General features: G+C 43.2%; 1 protein-coding gene across 1 annotated transcript in view; it reads left to right on the top strand.

The window, feature by feature from the left end:
* LOC127435306 (receptor-type tyrosine-protein phosphatase beta-like) overlaps positions 1–24634 on the top strand; it is a 100734-nt gene that overhangs the window by 44964 nt on the left and 31136 nt on the right. Inside the window, 8 exon segments of the mRNA XM_051688675.1 lie at positions 5306–5554; positions 5859–6128; positions 19808–20086; positions 21392–21535; positions 21817–22078; positions 23705–23811; positions 23953–24058; positions 24137–24217. Coding sequence (XP_051544635.1) covers positions 5306–5554; positions 5859–6128; positions 19808–20086; positions 21392–21535; positions 21817–22078; positions 23705–23811; positions 23953–24058; positions 24137–24217 — 1498 coding nt within the window.

Below are 24634 nucleotides of genomic sequence, written 5' to 3'. Positions count from 1 at the left end.
AAGGAGCTTCTCGGTGCTCGCGGCATATATCCAACTAATCGATAATGAAATTCGTTGTCGATGATTTCCATTATCGATAATTATCGATTTTATCGATTAATTGTTGCAGCCCTAATTATTATTATTATTATTATTATTATTATTATGTTAAAATTAAAATAAATAAAACACATATATCCTGATATTAAAGTCTCAGCATAAAGTGTTGGCATTTAAATTGTGTGAAGTGTAATTTCACGATTGTCCTGCAGCTGTCAAGTCTATGTGCTTACGATGCTTTGTACGATTACTCCCAGAGCACTCGCAAATCTATGAGCATTTTCAAGAACTACTGAATTTACAATGCTTTTGGGAAACGGGCCGCAAAACTAAGATGAATTGTAAGTTGGATTCTACGATCTACTTAGGCTTAGGATGCTTTTGGGAAATGAGGCCCAGGCCAGCAGGTGAGAGTGCTCACTTTTCACATGGGTGTGAGTGACTTTGTCATCATGGAAACGAAGCTAAAAGACAAGTTCATGAATGCTCATCTCTCAAGAGCTCGACCAGTGAATTTAACGTCAGCATTTACACATATACACATTTTCCTGAAAATAAAAGTATGAGCAGGGTTGGAAGGGTTACTTTTGAAATGTAATCTACTACAGATTACAGAATACATGCTGTAAAATGTAATTTGTAATGTATTTCGTTAGATTACTCAAGGTCAGTAATGTATTCTAAATACTTTGGATTGCTTCTTCAGCACTGGTAGATTTTTTCACTTGTTTTGTCTATAAAAACTCTGCCAGTACAGTAAGACAAATTACACGTCAAAAATACATTCTCTGAAAAACTGAAATATCTTACGCAGTGTTGTTTCTAAAACAAGATCAATCAAATTTATGTTGTTTTAAGGATTTTTAGATATTTTTACAGGAAAACAATAAAAAAATATTATCAAGAATATGATTTTTGCCCTAATATCAAAGGTCTTACTAGAAAAAGAAATTATGATCCAACATGAATTTTCTTGATAAAAAATATGATCGTGTCTGGTAACGTGCATGTAAAATGGCTAGAAATAGCATTTTATCTTAGCATAAAGCTGACAATTTACACAAGGTTTATTTCTATTTCTTCTTCTCCAAACTTACTTCAAACTTACTTCTCTGTCTGCTCGTATGAATGTAACACATCATAAGAAAGTGTTTCACCGCTGTTCAAATGCACTTTGGATCGCATCATTTATATGTATAAATGTTTTCCATCTGAAAGGACAAAATATTAAATTAAACAAATTACAATAAAATGCAAAGTAATCTCTTCAGTAATTAAAATACTTTTTGAATGTAACTGTATTCTAATTACCAATGATTTAAGTTGTAACTGTAGTGGAATACAGTTACTTATATTTTGTATTTTAAATACGTAATTCCGTTACATGTATTTTGTTACTCCCCAACCCTGAGTATGAGGGATGCATTTTAGATATAGTAAAAGAAGGGCATGCAACACTGCCACATTTTCTATGTACCTGTATGTAATATATTTAATGTATGTATACAGTATTCTGTGCATGCCTATAAGTTATGCATATTCCCATTTCAGAAACACTGTTTGCACATAATAAACCTTATCAGCTTGGTTTATAAATAAATCTAATATATATCCACTGTAATGTAAATACTTACTGTCTTTATTAAGGTCTTCCAATGTATTATCTGTAACTTCCTGTTGTAGCTGTTGTGCCAAATATTTAGGGCATAACATTTCAAGAAACAAATATAAACTGAGAATGAAAAAAACACTCTGAAACTAAAAAAAAGTCAAATCTAAGGCAAAATTTTAGACTAAAGATCGGAACAGATTGGAAAATTCTGAAGTAAAATATCACAAATATTGTTTCATTCACATACCAAATATATATCGAGTAAATGCCACGAGGAAAAAGCACGGAGTTGATAAGATATAAACAGATGTGGCTTTTATTGCATTTTCACTTGTAACTACATGAAACATAAAAAGAATACAAAAACAGCTTATGCTCCCCAAGTACAACACGATCACTGATCAGTGAATAAGATGCATAGATCTTAAAATCATTTTGGAGAAAATATGATGCTACCTCAGATATCTTTTTTTGTCATCCTGGTGGCCGGTCATATATATATATATATATATATACAGTACGGTTACACTGAATAAATGAAAACAAACAAACATTGAATGCGTTGTCATCCTTATGAACATTAAATTAGAAATGGTAATGGATTAAAAAGCAATATGTATATTTTATGTAAATGGTGTATTTTTGTCTGTATACTGTGTACAATGTGTGTATGTAAATATTGATATTGCGTATTACGTGTGCTTTGTTCGGTGAGTGTGTATTCTGTACATCTTGTAACTACATGACTGCGATTTTAGAGGAACTGCACCCAAGACTTTCACTAACTGTTATACTTACATGGTGTAGTTATAATAAATTTGATTTCCATAACAATTTTACTTACGTTAAATTCATCCAATTTTTAAAATCAATCATTCAGCTGATTTTGTAAAGCCACAATTTTAAGCAGTGTTTTAAGTATTTTTGGCAACAACACTCTTTGGATTAAATACCACCACCAATATCTACACCCTGTAAAAACAAGCTCCATGCTTGATTGCAATTTTCATAATCTGTTTAAATTCTTCAGAATTAATAAAAAGTACAGCCAGTGGGAATTGTACTAAATAAAAATAATTATTCATGAAGCCACTTGCAGATTCTCACACTTTACATACACACCAAAGAACTCAACTTCCCGGTCAAGGAGCTGTCACTCAAAAACTCCCTAGCTAATTAGAACCCATCTATATTAGCCCTGCTCACAGGAGACGTTTGTGCCAGAACTGCAAACGAAAACTCTGGGAGCGTAAATGAAAACTCTAGCAGCACTTTCAGAAGTCCTGATCAGTGAATGCATGCAGAGAATTTAGTTAACAAAGGATGCTGTTTATATGAAGACGTAAGTCTAAAATTTTGCATTTGATTTCATTTTTTTTTTTTTTTTCAGAGGGTTTTTATTAATTTGCTGTTTATATTTATATTTGTTTCTTGACACACTACAACCAACATCTTACACAATTTTCGTGAGGGTGCTAATTCTAAGAGCAATTGTCGTGCCAACCATAAGTGGCCGTTGGAGGGAGCATTTACGCTACTGTGTGTGTATGCGTGCAAACTGTAGGTGTAATGCATGTAAATTAAGTGGCGCAAAGCGCAATTTGCAATTTTCTTGAGAAATATGTGGTATTGAAATGTCAGCGCAATGGCATCTTATCTCAGCGCAAAGTCCAAATTCAGTTCTGACAATCACTGTCTTAGCCGTTTTGAAAAATTATTATGAGATTGTGTTAACCCTTAGAAAAAATCTAAACTAGCTGCAAATTTGCGGCAAATTTTCCACTCATTATTTTCACATGCAAATTAGCTTTTTATTCACCACAAATGTTTGCCAGAAGTTTGCAGCTCTTCGCTGGTAGTGGTAAACATCCAGCAAACCTTTGGCAACAATGGACAATTTGCCGCAAGTTTGCCGCAAACTCATTTGCATGTGAAAATAATCAGTTGCGAGTTTGCGGCAAATTTGCCACAATTTTGCACAAAAGAATATTTCTATTCTTTCAATTCGTTGCATACATTCCATTTACACTACCAACTTTTTCTGAATGCGCTGTCTTTGTTTAAATCATTGGTGCTTGAGGGAATGGACTGTATAATAGGACGCAGATGCTGGAATAACTGGAGAAGAGCCTCAGAATTAAATTGTACTTAATCCAGCCTTTTTGAGTGTTGTGCATGCGATTTCGGTCAGTCATTGGGTTATACACCAACGGCTACTATTGCTGCGCACGGCGGCTAAAACTCTTAAAATATTAGTGTAACAGACTTCACAACAAGAGGGAAGGAGGACACATGGAACCGGATTTCTCCACTCACAGGCAAGGCTTTTTAATTGACAACTTTCTGGGATTTACAGCTTCACAATAAATCAGCTTCACAATTACACATCAGCTTTACTATAGCATATCAGCTACTCAGCAGGACTCTTGATCCCTGACTCCTTGGCGCTGGCGTTGTCCCTTTTATGCTGCTTTCCCCAAGCTCACTACAATTGGAAACAGGTGTTAATCGTTATCTGGCTCAGGTGAATGCACCGTTACCGCTTTCTCTCTCTCCAGACGAACGCTCAACCACACCCCCGCTGCCACAATTAGGTATAAATTTAGTAATATAACCAGCTATAATGGTAGGTAAGCCTATTCCTCTGCTGCTTGAACAAAATAGTAAAACAAACTGCTTCACGGTCTTTAGCGTAATTAGGACCGCGATACCCAACCAATGCTTGTTCGAAGCAGGCTGTCATCTACAGTGATCGCATTCAATTGATGTTGTTTTTCTGACTAGTAGGATACACTTTGTCACAGGTATTCCATTGTCTGGTTATATGCAGAGAAAGATAGCACAGTTGCAATAAAAATGGAGCAGTTCATTTTGAACAATTTAAAATCAGTGGAGACAAATTAATCTTTACAACTTGACAGTGTAAACTTTAATTTAATCACACAGCATTAAGTAAAAACAGAAGACGGTGCATGTTGACCAATCAGAAGAAAGAGGCTTTTCAGGGCTACGCACATGTGTGAATCAAATATTCAAGCTGTAATCTCTCTAATAAAGAGGGAAAATTACATAAATAAATAAATATATTGTCAATAAAAGCATTAATACTTTCTTTATTTGCAATTCCAATTGAAATGTAATTTTCAATTAATTTTTATGTATTGATTTTTGATTTTTGTCCAATGAAACAGTGAACTAGTACAATTATCATTCTTTTACTCCTTTTTTCTCCCCAATTTGGAATGCCCAATTCCCAATGTGCTCTAAGTCCTTGTGGTGGCGTAGTGACTCGCCTCAATCTGGGTGGCGGAGGACAAATCTCAGTTGCCTCCGCGTCTGAGACCGTCAATCCATGCATCTTATCACTTGGCTTGTTGAGCTCATTACCACGGAGACATAGCGCGTATGGAGGCTTCACGCTATTCTCCGTGGCATCCACACACAACTCACCATGCGCCCCACCAAGAGCGAACCACATTATAGCGACCACGAGGAGGTTACCCCATGTGACTCTACCCTCCCTAGCAACCGGGCCAATTTGGTTGCTTAGGAGACCTGGCTGGAGTCACTCAGCATGCCCTGGATTTGAACTCACAACTCCAGGCCCCATTACAATTATCATTCTTGATTTCCAACGCAATCCTGTTTTTTCAGCCCCGGCATCAGTCATGGACCTGCAGATTGTGAATGAGGGGCGGTCAGATAGTCTTCTGCTGAGCTGGACTCGTGGTCCTGGAGGACTCAGTGGATATGTAGTGTCTTTAGATGTTTTAGAGCAGAGGTTGGATCCAGAACGCACTCAGGTGGTCTTCCAGGGTCTTGTTCCTGGTCGACTGTATATGGCTACAGTTTTGAGCTACAGTGAAGATCTGAGCAACACTGCGACAGCAGAAGGCCGCACAGGTCAGTGTTACTTCAAATCATGTAAATCGATCATATTTCACGTTCAATAGATATTTATTTTAAATAACAGTCAACACATCATCACGGATCTAATGCCATAAAGATGGGACTATTTCATTTATATTTAATGTAATAATCAAAATGGTCCTTTGCAGCTTTTAGTTCATTCTAATTTTAAAGCTTTTTCCATTTTAAAATAATTGATAATCCATGGCACTAATGCAACCATGCACCATTGGCTGCAAAAAAGCATCACCAATACACTAAGAAAAAAAACCTAAATTTCCCCCTTGTGTCACTGCAGTTCCTGCCCCTCCTTCATCAGTGTCTGTCAACGGCTCTACCGAATCAGTGGAGATAACATGGCATGCACCCTTGACCGGAGATTATGATGATTTTGAACTGACATGGTTTCCTCACGACAAACTTCATGTTTCTGGTGTTCTTCTAACCCGACGTATCCTAGAAGGACTTCATCCAGGTCGCCTCTATAATATCAGCCTACACACTATCAGCGGAACAACAGATGGTCCAGTGACATACAGCACTCCTGTTTACCACACCGTCAGAACCCGTAAGTACAGATTAAAAGACCAACATTAAACAATGAATGTGTTTACAAGAACAACAATATGCTGATAACTATAAAAAAATCTGCTCATTCTTAAATCCTGATGACACAAAATGTATATGAGATTTGAAATTATAATTTGTTTTTCTGCAGTTTTGATGTCTAAATGTCCAAGCATGCACAGAACATAAGCACACAATATAAGTTGTCAGGTAATTAAGAATAATTAGTTTACAATTGTGTATGTAAACACACACAATGACATCTAGAGGTCACGTCATGATTGAAAAAAAAAACAGATCTTGTCCCAAGTCACTTGTGGTTGGTTATAAACAATGAATGTTAATTAAGTGCAAAAGACAACAAGCGATACCAGACAAAATTTGATATGGTTAGAAAGCAGCCCGCTGCTGTATTTAAGTGGAACAAATTCATTTTCTCACATGTACTTTATCTACTTTAGCTTCTGACATTGTATTATTGGTCACACTTTATATTAGGTGTCTTTACATACCATGTACTAACATTAAAATACATACACAATGTACTTATTGTGTAACTATATGTTGTTCTGCAAAATTCTCACAAGATTCACATATGCTGCTACTGTGGTTGAGGTAGTGGTAGGTTTCGGGGTAAGGTTAGGGTAGGGGAAGGGTTAGGTTAGGTTAGGTATAGTGCCCGAAACCATGGATCATACCCCCCATAATCGCAATGTCACAGGTGGATGAAAATTTGTACATACACCGATCAGCCACAACATTAAAACCACCTGCCTAATATCGCGTAGGCCCCCCTCATGCCACCAAAAAAGCTCTGACCCGTCTAGGCATGGACTCCACAAGACCTTTGAAGGTGTCCTGTGGTATTTGGCACCAAGACGTTAGCAGCAGATCCTTTAAGTCCTGTAAGTTGCGAGGTGGGGTCTCCATGGATCGAACTTGTTGGTCCAGCACATCCCATAGATGCTCAATCGGATTGAGATCTAGGGAAATTGGAGGCCAAGTCAACACCTTGAACTCTTTTTCATGTTCCTCAAACCATTCCTGAACCATTTTTGCAGTGTGGCAGGGCGCATTAGCCACTGCCATCAGGAAATACCGTTGACATGAAGGGGTGTACGTGGTCTGCAAAAATCTTTAGGTAGGTGGTACATGTCAAAGTGACATCCACATGAATGCAAGGACCCAAAGCTTCCAAGCAGAACATTGCCCAGATCATCACACTGCCTCCGCCAGCCTGCCTGCTTCCCATAGTGGATCCTGCTGCCATCTCTTCCCCAGGTAAATGATGCACACGCAGCCGGCTGTCCACATGATCTAAAAGAAAACGTGATTCATCAGACCAGGCCACCTTCTTCCATTGCTCCATGGTCCAGTTCTGACGCTCACAACCCCATTGTAGGTGCTTTCGGTGGTGGATAGGGGTCAGCATGGGCACTCTGACCGGTCTGCTGCTATGCAATCCCATACGTAGCAAGCTGCGATGCACTGTGTGTTCTGACACCTTTCTATCATGGCCAGCATTAAGTTTTTCAGCAATTTGTGCTACAGTAGCTCTTCTGTGGGATCAGACCAGACGGGCTAGCCTTCGCTCCCCATGTGCATCAATGAGCCTTGGGCGCCCATGACCCTGTCACCGGTTGTCCTTCCTTGGACCAATTTTGGTAGGTACTAACCACTGCATACCGGGAACACCCCACAAGTCCTGTTGTTTTGGAGATGCTCTGACCCAGTCATCTAGCCATCACAATTTGGCCCTTGTCAATGTAGCTCAGATCCTTACGCTTGCCCATTTTTCCTGCTTCCAACACATGAAATTCAAGAACTGACTGTTCACTTGCTGCCTAATATATCCCACCCCTTGACAGGTGCCATTGTAATGAGATAATAAATGTTATACACTTCACCTGCCAGTGCTTTTAATGTTGTTGCTGATTAGTGTAGATGCTATAGTGGATGTCTTTAAGAATATGTAGGTCTTGACTCAATAGCTCCCCCTTGAGACAGAGTCAGACCCCTACGATCCACAGACTTTTAAATTTTGTTTGCAGTGTCTCAGGTGGATGAAACTTTGATGATATAATCTATAGGGGATGTCCTTTATAAATATGTATGTATTGAGTATCTCCCCTTGAGACAAGATCATACCCCTTATGATCCTCAAATGTGTGTATAACATTTGTCTGCAATTTTCCAGTTGGATGAAACTTTGTACATACAGTATCTCCCGTTGAGATAGAATCATCATAAGGTTATGAGTCGCATTCTGTACAAGTAAAATTATGTGAAAACATGCTTTAGTGCAATTACAGTAGTGTTCCCTATCTGTCACTCACTCGACGTTTTGTGTCGATGTAGTGACACTAGGGGTCACTCTTGGGAGCCCGAGACTCCTCTGGTCTTTGATAAAAGGCCAATGAAAATTAGTGAGTGGTATTTGCATGCCACTCCCCCGGACATACGGGTATAAAAAGAGCTGGTATGCAACCACTCATTCAGATTTTCTCTTCGGAGCCGAACGGTCATGCTCACTGAGCTGAATTCTCACGACTGTTCATTCACCTCTGCTGGATTTTACGGCGCATTTCAGTGGCTTCTCCCTCCTCTGCACTGGTGCACTGCAGAGAACGCCCCTGGGAGCTTCAGCAGAAAAAATTGAGTATATTTTCCTGAAAGAGTATATTTCTTTAAAAGAGCAGCACACACGGAACATCTTTTTAAAGACGCGTCTTTTTAAAGATGACTTTCCGATTGTGTGTTATTCCTGGTTGCGGTCCTTACCTCTCAACTTCAGATGGTCATGATCGCTGTATTTCGTGTCTGGGCACGACCCACAAGGAGGCAGCGTTCGTGGATGGTTCATGTTCTCATTGCAAGAACATGACCGTGGCAATGTTGCGGTCACGACTTGCTTGGTTCTTCTACCTACGGGTTTGAGGCCAGCGCGGCTAGCACTGGGGGCGATTTGGGGACCATTGGGGAATGGGAGCCCGTGGACCTCCCATTCCTCAGCACGCTCGTCTGCCCCGATCGGGCTTCCGGACGAGTCCACTGGCTCATCTCATGGCGAGTCCGACCTCTTGTTCAGAGCCCGTGAAGCTGATGAGCTCTCGAACGCAGTATCGGAGAGCGGGCATGCCCAGTCGGACGCAGAAGCCTCAGCTGGGCTCCCCCCTTCGAGGACGATTGCCCAGTCACAGGCTGATGCAGAGATGATGGACATGCTTTCCCGGGTGACCGCGAGCGTCAGGCTAGAGTGGAACCCTCTGCTCTCCCCTGCTCAAAGCAGCCGCGCCCCGCTCCAGTGCCTTTCTTCCCGGAAGTGCAAGAGGAGCTGACAAAATCGTGGGAGGCACCTTTTACTGCCCGGTCCCGAATTCTCAGTTCCCCCGCCCTCACTACCCTCGATGGCGGGATGGCCAGGGGCTATACGGCAATTCCCCCAGTGGATAAGGCGCTCGCGGTGCACCTATGCCTGCAGAGTGCCGCCACCTGGCACGGATGCCCAAAGCTCCCATCCAAGCCCTGTAGGTTCACAACGTTCCTGATGGCGAAAGCCTACAGCGCTGCTGGACAAGCCACCTCTGCCCTGCACGCCATGGCTCTCCTGCAGGTCCACCAAGCCAAGGCGCTAAAAGAACTGCACGAGGGTAGTTCTGCCCCAGATACGATGCAGGAACTGCGCTCGGCGACCGACTTCGCTCTCCGAGCGACGAAGGTCACGGCGCAGTCTCTCGGGTTGACGATGTCCACATTAGTGGTCCAGGAGCGCCACCTTTGGCTCAACCTGGTTGAGATGGGTGAGGCCGACAAGACATGGTTCCTTGCTGCCCCCATCTCCCAGGCTGGCCTATTCGGCGACACCGTCGAGGACTTTTCCCAGCAGTTCTTGACGGTGAAGCAGCAGATGGAGGCTATCTGGCAAATCCTGCCCCGGCACGACTCAATATCCCGCACCCCGTCTGCTCGTTGCCAAGGGCGTGGAGCCCACTGCAGGAAGCAGACGCCACCCGTCTCATGGCCGGCCGCCAAGAACCCACGAAAGGCTTCAAAGCGCCCCTGAGATGGGCGACCCAGGGTCGACAAAACCCACTGCCTTGGAGCTGGTAAGAAGACCACTCCATCCCCCGGTGAAAAGAAAAAAAGAATAAAAAAAAAGAAAAAAAGGGCCGGGTGGAGAATCTTTTGTTGCCTTTTCTATTGATTTTGCTGCATGCCCATCACGACCACCAAAAACGCATTCCGGTGAGCGTCCGGCATCAAGATTGGTTTGCGGCAGTAGACCTGAAGGACACGTACTTTCATGTCTCGATTCTACATCGACACAGACCCTTCCTGCAGTTTGCATTCGATGGTCAGGCATATCAGTACAAGGTCCTCCCTTTCGGCCTGCCCTTGTCCCCTCGCAGAGATGCGCATTTGGATCGGTGCTTTCCTTCCTGCAGGAGAGGTTGGAAGGGCGGCTGTCCCCTTCCATCTTGAAGGTGTGCGTTGCTGCTATAGCAGCACACCATGACACAGTGGACGGTAAGTCCTTAGGGAAGCACGACCTGATCATCAGGTTCCTGAGAGGCGCCAGGAGGCTGAACACCTCCAGACCGTGCCTCGTTCCCTCATGGGACCTCTCTGTAGTTCTTCAGGGTCTACAGAGAGCCCCCTTTGAGCCTCTGCAGTCAGCTGAGCTTAAGGCACTCTCCTTGAAGACTGCTCTCCTGACTGCGCTCACTTCCATCAAGAGGATAGGAGACCTGCAAGGGTTCTCTGTCAGCAAAACGTGCCTGGAGTTCGGTCCAGGCTACTCTCACGTGATCTTGAGACCCTGACTGGGCTATATGCCCAAGGTTCCCATGACCCCTTTTAGGGACCAGGTGGTGAACCTGCGAGCGCTGCCCCAGGAGGCAGACCCATCCCTGTCATTGCTATGTCTGGTGCATGCTTTACACATCTATTTGGATCGCACACAGGGCTTTAGGATCTCTGAGCAGCTCTTTGTCCGCTTTGGTTCACAGCGGAAAGGAAGTGCTGTCTCCAAGCAGAGGATCGCCCACTGGCTCATTGACGCCACAGCTATGGCATATCACGCCCAGGACGTGCCGCCCCCGGTAGGGCTATGAGCCCATTCTATCAGGGGTGTAGTGGCCTCCTGGGCCCTGGCCAGTGGTGCCTCTCTAACAGACATTTGCAGAGAAGCGGGCTGGGCAACACCCAACACCTTTGCAAGGTTCTACAACCTCCGGGTGGAACCGGTTTCGTCCCAGATAGTGGCACGCAATACAAGCGGATAAGCCCGGGATAGCCGGCCGGGAGTATCGCTTGCACATAGCGCCTTTCACCTCCTCTGAGCTGAAGACGTGCACCATTAATTCCCAGTAGTGTTCACAAACTATGTTCCCTGGTTGACTTCCTCCGAGCCCTGTGGCAGTCGAGTTTTCAGAGAGACTTGCTGCCGGCCCAGTACACGTGCTAACTAAGAGCCCTGTTCTGGGGTAGGTGCTCCTCATGTGGCAGTTCCCTGTAAGGTAACCCCAGGCGATGTATATCTTCCACTAATTCGTTTCCCTGTTGGCAAACTGCGTCTTCCTTGGGCAGGGCTCCCTCTGCCACAGTCTCCATGTTTGTAGTAACTCCTCCCCTGTTGGGTAGGATCTACCATGAGACTTCTCCACATGGTCGGCAAGACCATGTGACGTATTTTCCACTTAAATATCCCCCCCTCTTTGGGCGAGGTGTGGTCTCCGCGGTGTCCTCCCCTTGGGAGGGACACCCCCTGACTAGACCTGGCGGACCAGTCGGATAATCCCCCTTGTTTTTTAGGGAGTGGAAAAAAGAAGGGAAAAAGAGGCCACGACTGGGTTAGCCTGTCTCTATCTTTTGGGTAGTCGACTTGTCCACAAAGGGCCGTTCGACACTCATAACTATGTTGGGGGAGACGTTGTGTCCCTCCTGCCACAACGCTGAACTACCCGCTGAAATGGCCGGACCTTGTCTCGGCTCCTCAGCATAAAACCTGAATGAGTACCAGCTCCTTTTATACCCGTATGTCCGGGGGAGTGGCATGCAAATACCACTCGCCAATTTTCATTGGCCTTTTATCAAAGACCAGAGGTGTCTCAGGCTCCCAAGAGTGACCCCAAGTGTCACTACATTGACACAATGTCTCGTTCCCTCCATCAGGGAATGGAGGTTACGCAAGTAACCAGGACGATTTAATTAATAAAAACATTATCAAAAAATCAGGTAAAGGATCAGAATCAGAATGAGCTTTATTGCCAAGTATGCTTACACACACAAGGAATTTGTCTTGGTCACAGAAGCTTCCAGTGCACAAACAATATAATAATAATAAAAAAATTTAATAAAAGTATAAAGTGAATAGAAAATATAAGTATATATAGAAATACACAATAAGTCAAAAAATATATAAATATATGTATGTACAAATGCAAATCTGTTATATACAGATGCAAGGGAATGTATGGCAAAAGAGGTAGGGTATGTTGGATAAATATATATAGACTAAGCTGTGTATTGCACATAATTATTGCTCAATGGGGCAGTTTTAACTGTTCAAGAGATGGATAGCCTGAGGGAAAAAACTGTTCTTGTGCGTGACGGTTCTGGTGCTCAGAGCTCTGAAGCGTCGGCCAGAAGGCAACAGTTCAAAAAGGTAGTGGGCTGGGTGAGTTGGGTTCAGAGGGATTTTTCCAGCCCTTTTCCTCACTCTGGAAGTGTACAATTTAGTGTATTTATTGTTATAAAAGTGTGAAGTGATGGACTTAGTACAGGTATAATGTATTTAAAAAAACACATTATACATCTTTTTACCCAAAAAACAAACAAACAAACAAAAAAGATCTCTAAAAATCAGGTAAAGTACTTTTTGTAATAACAATGGTTGTGGTAAATGTACAAGCAAGTGGTGGACATAGTACAGGTGTAATTTAGTTAAAAAAAAACACATTATACATTAAAAGTCCCAATCTTTTGACCAAAAAATGATCTTTAAAAATGAGGTATACAGTGCATTCAGAAAGTATTCAGGCCCCCTCATTTTTTCACATTTTGTTATGTTGCTGCCTTATGCTAAAATCTACACTCCATACCCCATAATAACAAAGCAAAAAGCAGATTTTTGATAAATTGCAATTTTATAAAAAAAACAAAACAAAAACAAAACTGAAATCTCACATTGACATAAGTATTGACATAAGTCACATTGATATAAGACCCCTAACTCAGTGCTTAGTTGAAGCACCTTTGGCAGCGATTACAGCATCAATTCTTTTTTGGGTATGATGCGACAAGCTTTGCACACCTGGATTTGGGGATTTCCTGCCATTCTTTTCTGCAGATCCTCTCAAGCTCTGTCAGGATGGATGGAGACCATCAGTGGACAGCCATTTTCAGGTCTCTCCAGAGATGTTCGATTAGGTTCATGTCCGGGCTCTGGCTGGGCCACTCAAGGACATTCACAGAGTTGTCCCTAAGCCACTCTTGCATTGTCTTGGCTGTGTGCTCAGGGCCATTGTGCTGTTGCAAGGTGAACCTTTGGCCCAGTCTGAGGTCCTGAGCACTCTGGTGCTACCACCACCATGTTTCACCACTGGGATGGTATTGCACAGGTGATGAGCTGTGCCTGGTTTCCTCCAGACATGACGCTTGGAATTGAGGCCAAACAGTTCAATCTTCGTTTCATCAGACCAGATAATCGTGTCTGAGTCTTACAGACTGAGAGTCCTTTAGGTGCTTTTTTATGTGTCTTGCACTGAGGAGAGGCTTCCATCTGGCCACTCTGCCATAAAGCCCAGATCAGTGGTGTTGCAGTGATGATTGTACTTCTGCAAGTTTCTTAAGATTGCCATCCATCCAAGTAATATTATCGATGGCTGCCTTAATTTAAACTTTGATACAGATGGAGTGGTAGTCCATCTTAAGTCATTGACAGCTATAAATGGTACATTCCATTACTTGTTCCTCCCAGACTTTTAGCAAATATGGTTAGGAACCATTTCCACATACTTAAGAAGCATTTCAAGCTGCACAAATACAATTTAAATGTCTTGTCTTCTTTCAGAAATGCATGTGGTCATACCTTAGGAAATGTTGATGGTGGCTACTGGCTGAAAGCCACTTTAGTAACAACTAACTCAGTTGTTGTAAAACATCTTGGTTACTGTCGTAACCTCCATTCCCTGATGGAGGGAACGAGACATTGTGTCGATGTAGTGACACTAGGGTCCCCAAACACCTCTGATCTTTGAGAAAAGGCCAATGGGAATTGGCGAGTGGAATTTGCATGCTACTCCTCTGTTATAAACATACGGGTATATAAGGAGCTGGCTCACAATCACTCATTCAGGTTTTGTGCTGAGGAGCCGAGACAGGGTCCCGGCCATTTCAGCGGGTAGCTCAGCATTGTGGCAAGAGGGACACAATGTCTTGTTCCCTCCATCAGGGAACGGAGGTTACGACAGAAACCAAGACGTTCCCTATCTGTCACTCACTCAATGTTGTGTCGATGTAGTGACACTAGGGGTCCCTATATGAAATGCCACAACCAGCTGAACTGTGTTATGTGGACTGGAGGTGCAGGTGCAGGCAGACTACTGCGTGCCTCGTAGCAAATGCACTTAGCCCCCACGTAACCTTCCCCAATGCCCCATGAGTGTTGTATGGCCCCTCGCACCCCGGGGACAAGACGAACTCATAGTGGGGACAGGCTGCACCAGCTGTGGCCTCTTCTCTTCTTTGTTCTCCCACAAAAACAGAAAGTAATTCAGCTGGGGCCATATGCGTCCACGTCGGGGGGGGGGTCCTTTCCCAAGGGGAAAGACACCATGGAGACCACACCCTGCCTGAAGGGGAGGTAACGTGTGGAGAATACATCACAAGGACTTACTGACCGGCAGTATCGCATGTGGAAGAAGTCCCTGCGGCAGGTCCTACCCGGAGGGCAGGAGCTCTACAAACACGGTAGAGGGAACTCTGCCCAAGGAAGACGTGGATTTATCAACAGGGAAACCGTACCGTGGGAAATACATCACAGGGGGTTACCCACGGGCAACCAGCACATGTGGAGCACCTACCTCAGTACAGGGCATACTAGCGCACGTACTGGGCCGGCATCGAATTTCTCTGACGAATTCACCTGCCACAGGGCTGAGGAGGAAAGACATCCAGGGTTCATCATCTCGTGAACTCACATGGAGGAAAAAAGCACACGTCTTCCCCTCTGGGAGGGGAACGACGCTGTACGCAAGCGGTACACCCAGCTAGCTGCCCCGCATACTTACCTGTTTGTACATGACAACACACGGGATGAAACCGGCTCAACCTGGAGATTAAAAGATCTCGCGAAGGTATTGGGTGTTGCCCAGCCCACTGCTCTACAGATGTCTGTTAGAGAAGCGCAGTTGGTCAAGGCCCAGGAGGCTGCCACACTCCTAGTGGAGTGTGTTCATAGTCCCAAAGGGGGCGGCACGTCCTAGGCCTGGTATGCCAAAGTGAAAGCATCCACGACCCAGTGGGCGATCCTCTGTTTGGAGACAGCCCTCCCTTTCCGCTGTCCTCCAAAGCAGACAAAGTGCTGCTCAGAGTGTATAAAGTTCTGTGTGCTGTCCAAGTAGATGCGCAAAGCATTCACCGGCACAGCGACGACAAGGCTGGGTCTGCCTCCTCCTGGGGCAGCACTTGCAGGCTCACCACCTGATGCCTAAAAGGGGTCGTGGAAACCTTGTGCACATAGCCCGGTCGGGGTCTCGAGATCACGTGAGAGTACACCGGACCGAACTCCAGGCAGGTGTCACTGACATAGAACTCCTGCAGGTCCCCAACCCTCTTGATGGGCATGAGCGCAGTCAGGAGGGCAGTCTTCAATGAGAGAGCCTTTAGCTCAACTGACTCTAGAGGCTCAAACGAGTTTCTCTGCAGGCCCAGCAGGACCAGGGAGAGATCCAACGAGGGAATGAGGCGCGGCCCAGGCGGATTCAAGCTCCTCATGCCCCTAAGGAACCTGATTATCAGGTTGTGCCTCCCAAGGGACTTACCATCCACCACGTTGTGGTGCACCACTATAGTGGCCACATACACCTTCAAGGTGGAGGCCTGCTGTGAACGTTCGGTGTCTGGCAGTTGTGATAACGATGGCCGTAAACACCAGCTGTGTGACCCAGGAAATGAGGAAACCACTCTTTCTTTGAAAATGTGGGTGCCGCAGCCCCTCGGATGTGCGGCAAAATCAAATTCAAAGGAAACAAAAGATTCTCCTCCCAACATCCACCGGGGGATGGAGTGGTCTGTCCACCACCTCCAAGCTTACAGTGGGTCTCCACGTCCCTGGGTCGCCCATCTCAGGGGCGCTTCGAAGCCTTCCTTGGGTTCTTGATGCCAGATCGTGGGACGGGGGCGTCAGCTTCCTGCGGGGGGGCTCTACGTCAGGGCCGGGCAGTCGGCCCGGGCTGTGGTGGAGCTGGTGTCGTCACTGCAGGGGGATGCCCTTGACGACAAGCAGATGGGGTGTGGGACCTTGAGCCACGCCGGGGCAGGATGTGTTGGATACCTCCATCTGCTTCTTGACCACCGAGAACTGCTGGGAGAAGTCCTCGACGGTGTCGCCGAACAGGCCAGCCTGGGAGATGGGGGCATCAAGGAAGTGTACCTTGTCAGCATCCTTCATCTTGACCAGGTTAAGCCACAGGTGGCGCTCCTGGACCACCAAGGTGGACATCGCCTGCCCGAGAGCCCGCACCATGACCTTCGTCGCCCGGAGGGCGAGATCGGTCACCGAGCACAGCTCCTGCATCACTCCTGTGTTAGGACTACCCTCGTGCAGCTCTTTCAATGCCTTTGCCAGGTGCACAGAAGTGGCCTGTCTAGCGGCACTGTAAGCCTTGGTCACCAAGGACAACGTGGACTTAAAGGCCTTGGACGGGAGTCTCGGCCAATTCCGGTGCACCGCAACTGCCTTGTCCACCTGGGGAATCGCCGTGTACCCCCGGCCGCCCCACCATCTAGGGTAGTGAGAGCAGAGAAGCTCAGAGGTCGGGTCCAGGCAGTAAAAGGTGCCTGCCACAACTTCGTGAGCTCCTCATGCATCTCCAGGAAGAATGGAACCGGGGCAGGGTGCACCCTGAGCGGCGCTCTGGGCCCAGGAACCAATCATCAAGCCACGAGGGCTCAGGGCAGGGTGGAGGGTTTCACTCAAGCCCGACGCTCGCAGCAGCCCAGGCCAGCTCCATGTCAGCCTCAGACTGGGCGACCACACCCAAAGGTGGGAGCTCATCCCGCTCTCGAGCCCTGAATGAGACATCAAACTTGCCCTGGGGTGAGCTGCCTGTCTCATCCCAGAACTCAACCAGGGCAAACAAGCGTACTGGGGAATGGGAGGTCTGTGGGGGATTACCCGGCGGAACCACTCCCATTGGGGTCCCCAAATCACCCCCGTCACGGCCTCGTACCCGTCGGTAGAAGGACCGGGGCAGGGATCGGCTGGAGTGGCTTTCTCCCTGAAGAAGGAAAGCCGTGACCGCAACATTGCCATGGTCATGCTCTCGCAGTGAGAGCATGAAACATCCACGAACGTTGTCTCAGCGTGGCTGTAGCCCAGACACGTGAGGTAGCGATCGTGGCCATCAGAGGCGGAGAGGTAACGACCGCAACCAGGAACTATACAGAGACGGAAAGGCATCTTTAAAAAGACGCACTCCGTCAGTGCCACTCTTTTAGAGGAAAATACTCTTTTAGAATATACTCTCTCTTTTTAGATGTCGAAGCGCCCAGGGGCGTTCTCTGCCCTTATCCATGCAGGAGGGGGAGAAACCGCTAAAATGCGGTGTATATCCAACAGCATACACAGAGGTGAATGGAACGGCAGTGGAATTCAATGAATGAACACTGCTCGGCTGCGATCTGAATGAGTGACTGACTAGCCAGCTCCTTTTATACCCCTATGTCAGGGGGAGTGGCATGCAAATTCCACTCGCCAATTCCCATTGGCCTTTTCTCAAAGATCAGAGGTGTTTGGGGCTCCCAAGAGCCTCAAACTGCCATAGTATCACTACATTGATACAACATCAAGTGAATGTTTGAGTAACCTGCGCTTATTAAATTCAAAACAGCTCAGTTTTTCCAACAATGTGGTCCATTTGTTCAAGGAAAATTCAGAGCCCTGCCTCCTGGATGTTTGGCTATGGCAACTATTCAAAAGGCAGACTTCAACAAGCATGATTATTTTGCAGCAGGACCAGTTTTATGCCTTGTTTTTGTTGAAGCACTGCCTTTCAGAGGTTAACCCTGGGTCAAATGTTGAGATTGTCTTGAGTTTGATTAAATTTGGTCAAAAGGAAGATGATATTCTGGACCTTACCACAAATATTTTTGTGGTAAGGTGTTTCCTTCCCATCTTCCAGGTGATATCCTGGACCTTAGCTCAGTATTGGACACTGTACAAGTGAACTCCATGTCTGTCCACACAGCCTTCAGCATCTCAGGAAAAGATCTAAGTATGCATCTTCTGTGGTCCAGGTACAAATTGTACCTGATACTGTAGGTGTGAGGGTAATAGTGTACATTGCACTGTCAATCCACGAGGCTGCCAATTTCAGTTCAAATTTGGACCACATGCAGATGGATATTTCCAGGTCTTTGTGGGGAATATTCAGTGAGTTGGACCATGATTATTCTCTGAACGTTGTTCAGATTTACAAAAAATGTCACACCTGTTTCCACAATGTATATGCAGACCCTGTGAGTTGATGCATTGTTAACTGTGGGCTGGCTCATCCCACCTATTGCAGAAATATGCTTGCCAGAGCCAAAGCATACATTGCCCACATGAAAGACTTAGCCAGCAAACTGGAATGCCAGTTTACCGGTAGAGTTGAACAAGTGTCTCTCTTTGAGCAAACAATCCCTCACGCCATCAATGCATTGTGGAGGACCCTTTGATATTGAGGTACTAAGAACTCTTTTGTCAGATCACTCCATGCTTGTTCCCTTTGTGACAGTCCTGCAAGGGGTGCTTAAAAACATCACTGTGGACCTCAGGACTCTTTTCAACGAACACCAGGGAATGGGAGGGAATAATGCCTCCTGGTGAACTTTTCAGTATGAACTCACATTGGAGGAGCTGTTGGACATGCCTTGTCTCACTTTGACAACTACTTTACTGTTATCTTGGGCACGAGCTCTAACAGTTTAAGCTTTTTATTGGGCTTTCTGGGACTTGCTTTTCCAAGCAGTGCCAGTGTGGGCATGTCAACTCCGAAAGAGTTGCAGATGGTCCAGATCAGCAGAGTCTTTGAATTTTCAGATTCAGTGAAGGCAGGGCCATCTGTTGTGGGGGTTAAAGTTGCGGTTAGTTAGGGTTTGGGTAAGGGTTGGGGTAGGGTAAGGTTTAAGATAATGTTTAAGGTTAACAGGTTCTTTAAATGTATGTACAGTGCAACAACATGTATGTACATAATAAGTACATTGTATCAAAATAAAGTACATAGTACTTATACCTAATATAAAGTGGGTCTGTATTATTTGTTGAATGTGTACTGTAGGTGCACTGTAAAAGACTTAAAAAACCCCACGACATTCAGGGCATTTTACCTATAGTAAAGTGAACTACTTGTCACTTTGGACAATATTTGGATTGTGACTAGTTACTTACCGGAGTGTTGTGTTTCTCTCTAGCTCCACAGCCGACCCCGAGCATTCACTGTTATCCTGTGAGCTCCAACTCTGTGTCCTGTTCCTGGACACCTCCAGAGTCTGATTACGACTCTTATGTTGTGGAATGCCACAAACACGACTCAGAGACTCCAGTCTATACGTTCACACTGGGACACAACACTCTCACACAGCAGTTTGACAACCTGGAACCTTTCAAAAACTACAGCATCTCCATCAAAGTGAACTCTGGAGACCAGAAGAGTTCAGCTGCAAAGAACAGCGTTATCACCATGATTGACAGTGAGTGACAATATAACTACATTCTCTTAATTTTCTCATTACTAGACCAGCTGAGAATCTGTGCCAGCAGAAATCGAACACCTGCTCTTCACAAAGTTCTCCACATTCCCCATTCCTTCAGTGTTGTTTTAAATATTATTTGATGATTTCAAATATCAGTAAGTTTCCACAGCAAAATTAGCGTAGAAAATGTGAAAACAGTGTGCGTATTCTGTATGGATATACTTTTATGAATATAAAGGTTAAAATCCAAATGACTATTCCTTTTGTTATAAAAACTCACTCGTTATTTTCCAAGTCTTCTGAAAGTTTACGATCACTTTGTATGATGAACAGACAGAAATTAAAGTTATTCACTCTCAGATGAAATAAAATAAAGGTTTCTGTGTCCTGGTGTCATGCCATTCATTCACAAGACTCACAAGAACCATTGAGGTTTGATGTGACTGACATGTCACTATATTTGATTTAGACTATACATGAGTTGATCAATAATTTTAGATTTTTTAAAAGCTGCAGCCTCAAATCATTTGGAAAAAAATTAAACTGGAATAGATAGGGTAGTTGACATGAAATTTGTGACATTTTTGTTAATAATATTGAATAAATATACAGATACTGAGGATGTGTGACTTTATATATAAAGTCTGGCATCAGCTCACAATATTTATTTAAAATAAATGTGGCAGCATTTTTTGAGAAGGCAGCTAACCTCAAGGCAACAATAGTAATCACTGGAATGAAACAAACTATAAATCTAAACATCAAAACTTAGCACAACGTAACACTTCAAGGACTGACATAGGAGTAGATAAAGTTAGAGGACATATTTATACAAAAAGGAACTGAGGGAAAGGATACAGGTGAGGATAATTAGAAACAGATGGATGTGATTAGTGCAGTGAACTATGGGAAATGCAGTCCAGTAGAAAACTTCAAAATAAGTGTCCTTGAAGAAAATGAGGGAGACAGACTGTGACAATATATTGATAAAAAAAAAAAAAAAAAATTCTTCTAAAGCTACATACAGTATATGACACAAGAATCCTACAGCAAACAGGCAATATAAAGAAATATGTAATATAAACATAAAAATGAAGTTGTAAATCTTTAAAACTCAGAATGATTTGTGGTTTAGTTTACAAGCATGAAAATATTATCAATATTAATTATTAATTCAAGTAAGACCTAGAAAAAATACTCTAAATAAAAAGTATTAAACAGTAAATAAATTTCTGTTGATTTGTGCATTAGAAGTAATCAAGGTGTTGACAGAATCTCACCCGGTCAATGTTTATTTTTCAGGACCACCTGCTCCACCAGTGTCAGTGCGTGTGAGTGCGAGCGTCATCACACACTCCACCATCCTGTTCAAATTCAACTGCAGCTGGTTCAGTGATGTAAATGGAGCCATTCGCTTCTTCACTGTCATCGTCACTGAGTCGCATGGTACAACCACACATTTTCATACCTTAAAGCTACACTATGTAACTTTTGGCCCTCTAGCGGTTGAAGCATTAAACAGCAAGTTACTTGCAGAAAACACTTTACGTCAGTTCTGATTTGGCACCGCTCTTCTAACAGATTAATCTCTTGGTTTGAGGACTCAGAGACTACCTGCAGGAAGGCTGGTTTTGTGCCTGGTTTCAGCCATAGATAACATGTCTTTAATGCCAACGTCTAACTACAACAAATCTAATGCAGTCTTTTTATTTTTACAATTTTTACAGATATTGATTATATCCTACCTGAGCAGAGACACCCTCTGCCCTCTTATCTGGACTACAGACAGAACGGCTCTATCAAAGCATACCAGACTGGATACTTTCACAGTCTCTGTGCTGAGGGATCTGACAGCATGATCCGTGTGTTTGAGATAAACCTTGGAGCTGGGATGAAGCATTTAGGAGGACCTTGTAAATGGGATCCAGAATCTATCCAGCATGGACGAAGTCTTTGTGATGGACCACTCAAACCCAGAACTTCATATCGGTATGCCTGAATTGTTTAGTATCCTGAGTATTCTGCCCTACCTTAAAGGGTTGTATGGGATTTTACTAGTATGAAGTAATGAGCTGAAATGTGTTTTTTGAATTTTAACTAGTAAGAAATTAATTAAAGATATCTGTAATTGCCTTTTGAACAGGGCCTTGTTTCCTAATAACAATTGATCTTAGCGGATAAGAGCGTTTTCTACGAGTGATTTTACGAACGTTCGTTTTTTTTTTTTTTGAGTGTGTTTCCCAAAGCTGCACTTAACATGAACACATGTGGATGCTGTTACTTAAGAGAGTTACTGTCCGTATATGTGAAGTGCTGAAATGTGACAGTGTAGTGTCGCTCGTCATTGTATCTTCTTTGTATTTGTTCGTAACTTTAGAAATACTTATTATTTTCCTCTCTGGAAAAATGTTAGCTAAACACTAATTAGCTACCTAGGCTAATTAAATGTAGTTTAGTGATCATTTTGTGCAGAATGATCTGTTGCCTTTAGACAATCACTGCTTCGTTCATCAGATGTGCATTTGCAGTGTTTCCTTTCCACAAATTCTGTGGGTCAAAGTGCAATTGATTCCAGGGTCAGTGAAGACATACTGTATGTTAATGGACAGTGGCTAATTACTGAGTCCCTGTGAATGATCCTGCAAATGATCAAGCACATATTGAATATAATGAGATTCACCGTGTTGCCAGCAAAGTGCAAAGCTGAGAGCTGGACGCTGCTCTTTAGGAACATTCACCAATCAAATAAATTATTTATTTACTAGTTAATTTATTTTTTGGTTTATTTATCTATTTTATGTTTACATTTATGCATTTGGCAGACACTTTTATCCAAAGAGACTTACAGTGCACTTATTACAGGGACAATCCCACTGGAGCAACATGGAGTTAAGTGCCTTGCTCAGGGACACATTGGTGGTGGCTGTGGGGGTTGAACCGGCAACCTTCTGCTTATAGCACTGTGCTTTAGCCCACTATTCCACCACCACTATGCATTTATTATTATTATTATTATTATTATTATTATTATTATTAATTGTTGATTAATATACAATTGAATAAACCTTAAAAGTAGCTGATATTAAATTCTTATTTGAATCATTATACAATTAACTGTATTAAACTGTATTAAGTGTAATTTATATAAATTGTCCTGCAGGTGACTGCATAAGTCTGTCTCCTTACGATGCTCTTAACGCTCTACGATTACTCCAGAACACTCGTAAATCTATGACCATTTTCAAGTACTACTTAAGTTACGATGGCTTTGGGAAGTGAGGCCCAAAAGTGAATGACATATCATTGTGAAATTCTACTAGTTAAAATGCAGTTACAGATATTAAGAATAATATTTTTTACTAATTGAAATTACATTTTTGATATAAAGAATTAATGTTTTTACTAGTGCAAACCTAATTACTGATATAAATAATTGCCACTTTCACTAGTAGTAATTCCATTGCTGCAAGAATTAGCATTGTAACTAGTAAAAAATGTAATTAAACATCTATTATTAATATCCTGTACATGATTAGATCGAAGGTCAAAAGTGCTTGCCATATTGTGACAGGTTTAAAGTAGGTAATAGTAGATATTTATGTATGCTTGTTTTAGATTAAGTGTGCGTGCCTTCACTCAGCTGTTTGATGAAGAAAACAGAGAATTTGCTCATCCCCTTTACACTGACACCTACCTCTCCCTCCCATTATTAACTCAACCAGGTAAGATACAGTAATATTTTATTGTATTTAATTTATGAGCAAATGGATCAAATCAAATGGAAGTGTGAAATTATATTGTTATCAAAAACCTTTCAAAAAAGATTGTCTAGATTCTTATTATTAATGGTTTCTTGCACTTAGTGTCAAGCAACGGGCTCACGGCAGGAATCACAACCGCTGCATTTCTAATCACTATGATGATCGCTGTGACCGCTTTACTGATTTACAGAAAGAGGGCGCACAAAATGTAAGTATGAAAGAACAAGATAAGGTGTAAGATAAATATATCACGTTTGACAGTACTAAAATGTGTTTATGTATCAAGAGCGGTGCAGGAAAGTCCAGTGATGAAGATGTGTATGTGGAAGGCATTGCCCACCTCACAGATGTGCTCAGGAATAAGGAGGTACTAAAATATTTCATCTCTGTTTTCTTCTTCATATTGAGGATTATGTACTACATTGATATGTAGATAAAATCTTGATATCATTGACTAGACTAAAAAAGTTTCTCTGGATGAAATCATTGCTAGGCCTATATACTAGTAGGGGAGAATGGGGTAACATTTGTCGGCCCTTTAATCCTAAAAAAGGCAAGCATACAAAGGTAAAATTAATTAATTGCTATTTTTCAAGATATTAGGGCCCATATAATACATTTCCATGTTTTTCTCTAAAATATGGCTTTTTTTTAATGGCTTGTAGAAATCATGAAAAAAAACACTGAAAAGAGAGGATTGGCTAAAAACATGGATCATTGAATTGAAATTAAACTATACTAAATATTGAAATAAAACTATGTAAGTCATAAGTTATTAAATGAA

The sequence above is a fragment of the Myxocyprinus asiaticus genome, chromosome 45 (assembly GCF_019703515.2).
Source record: "Myxocyprinus asiaticus isolate MX2 ecotype Aquarium Trade chromosome 45, UBuf_Myxa_2, whole genome shotgun sequence".
Classification (NCBI taxonomy): Eukaryota; Metazoa; Chordata; class Actinopteri; order Cypriniformes; family Catostomidae; genus Myxocyprinus; species Myxocyprinus asiaticus.
Note: the sequence above shows the minus strand (reverse complement) of the source record. Positions and strands in the feature narration are given on the sequence as shown.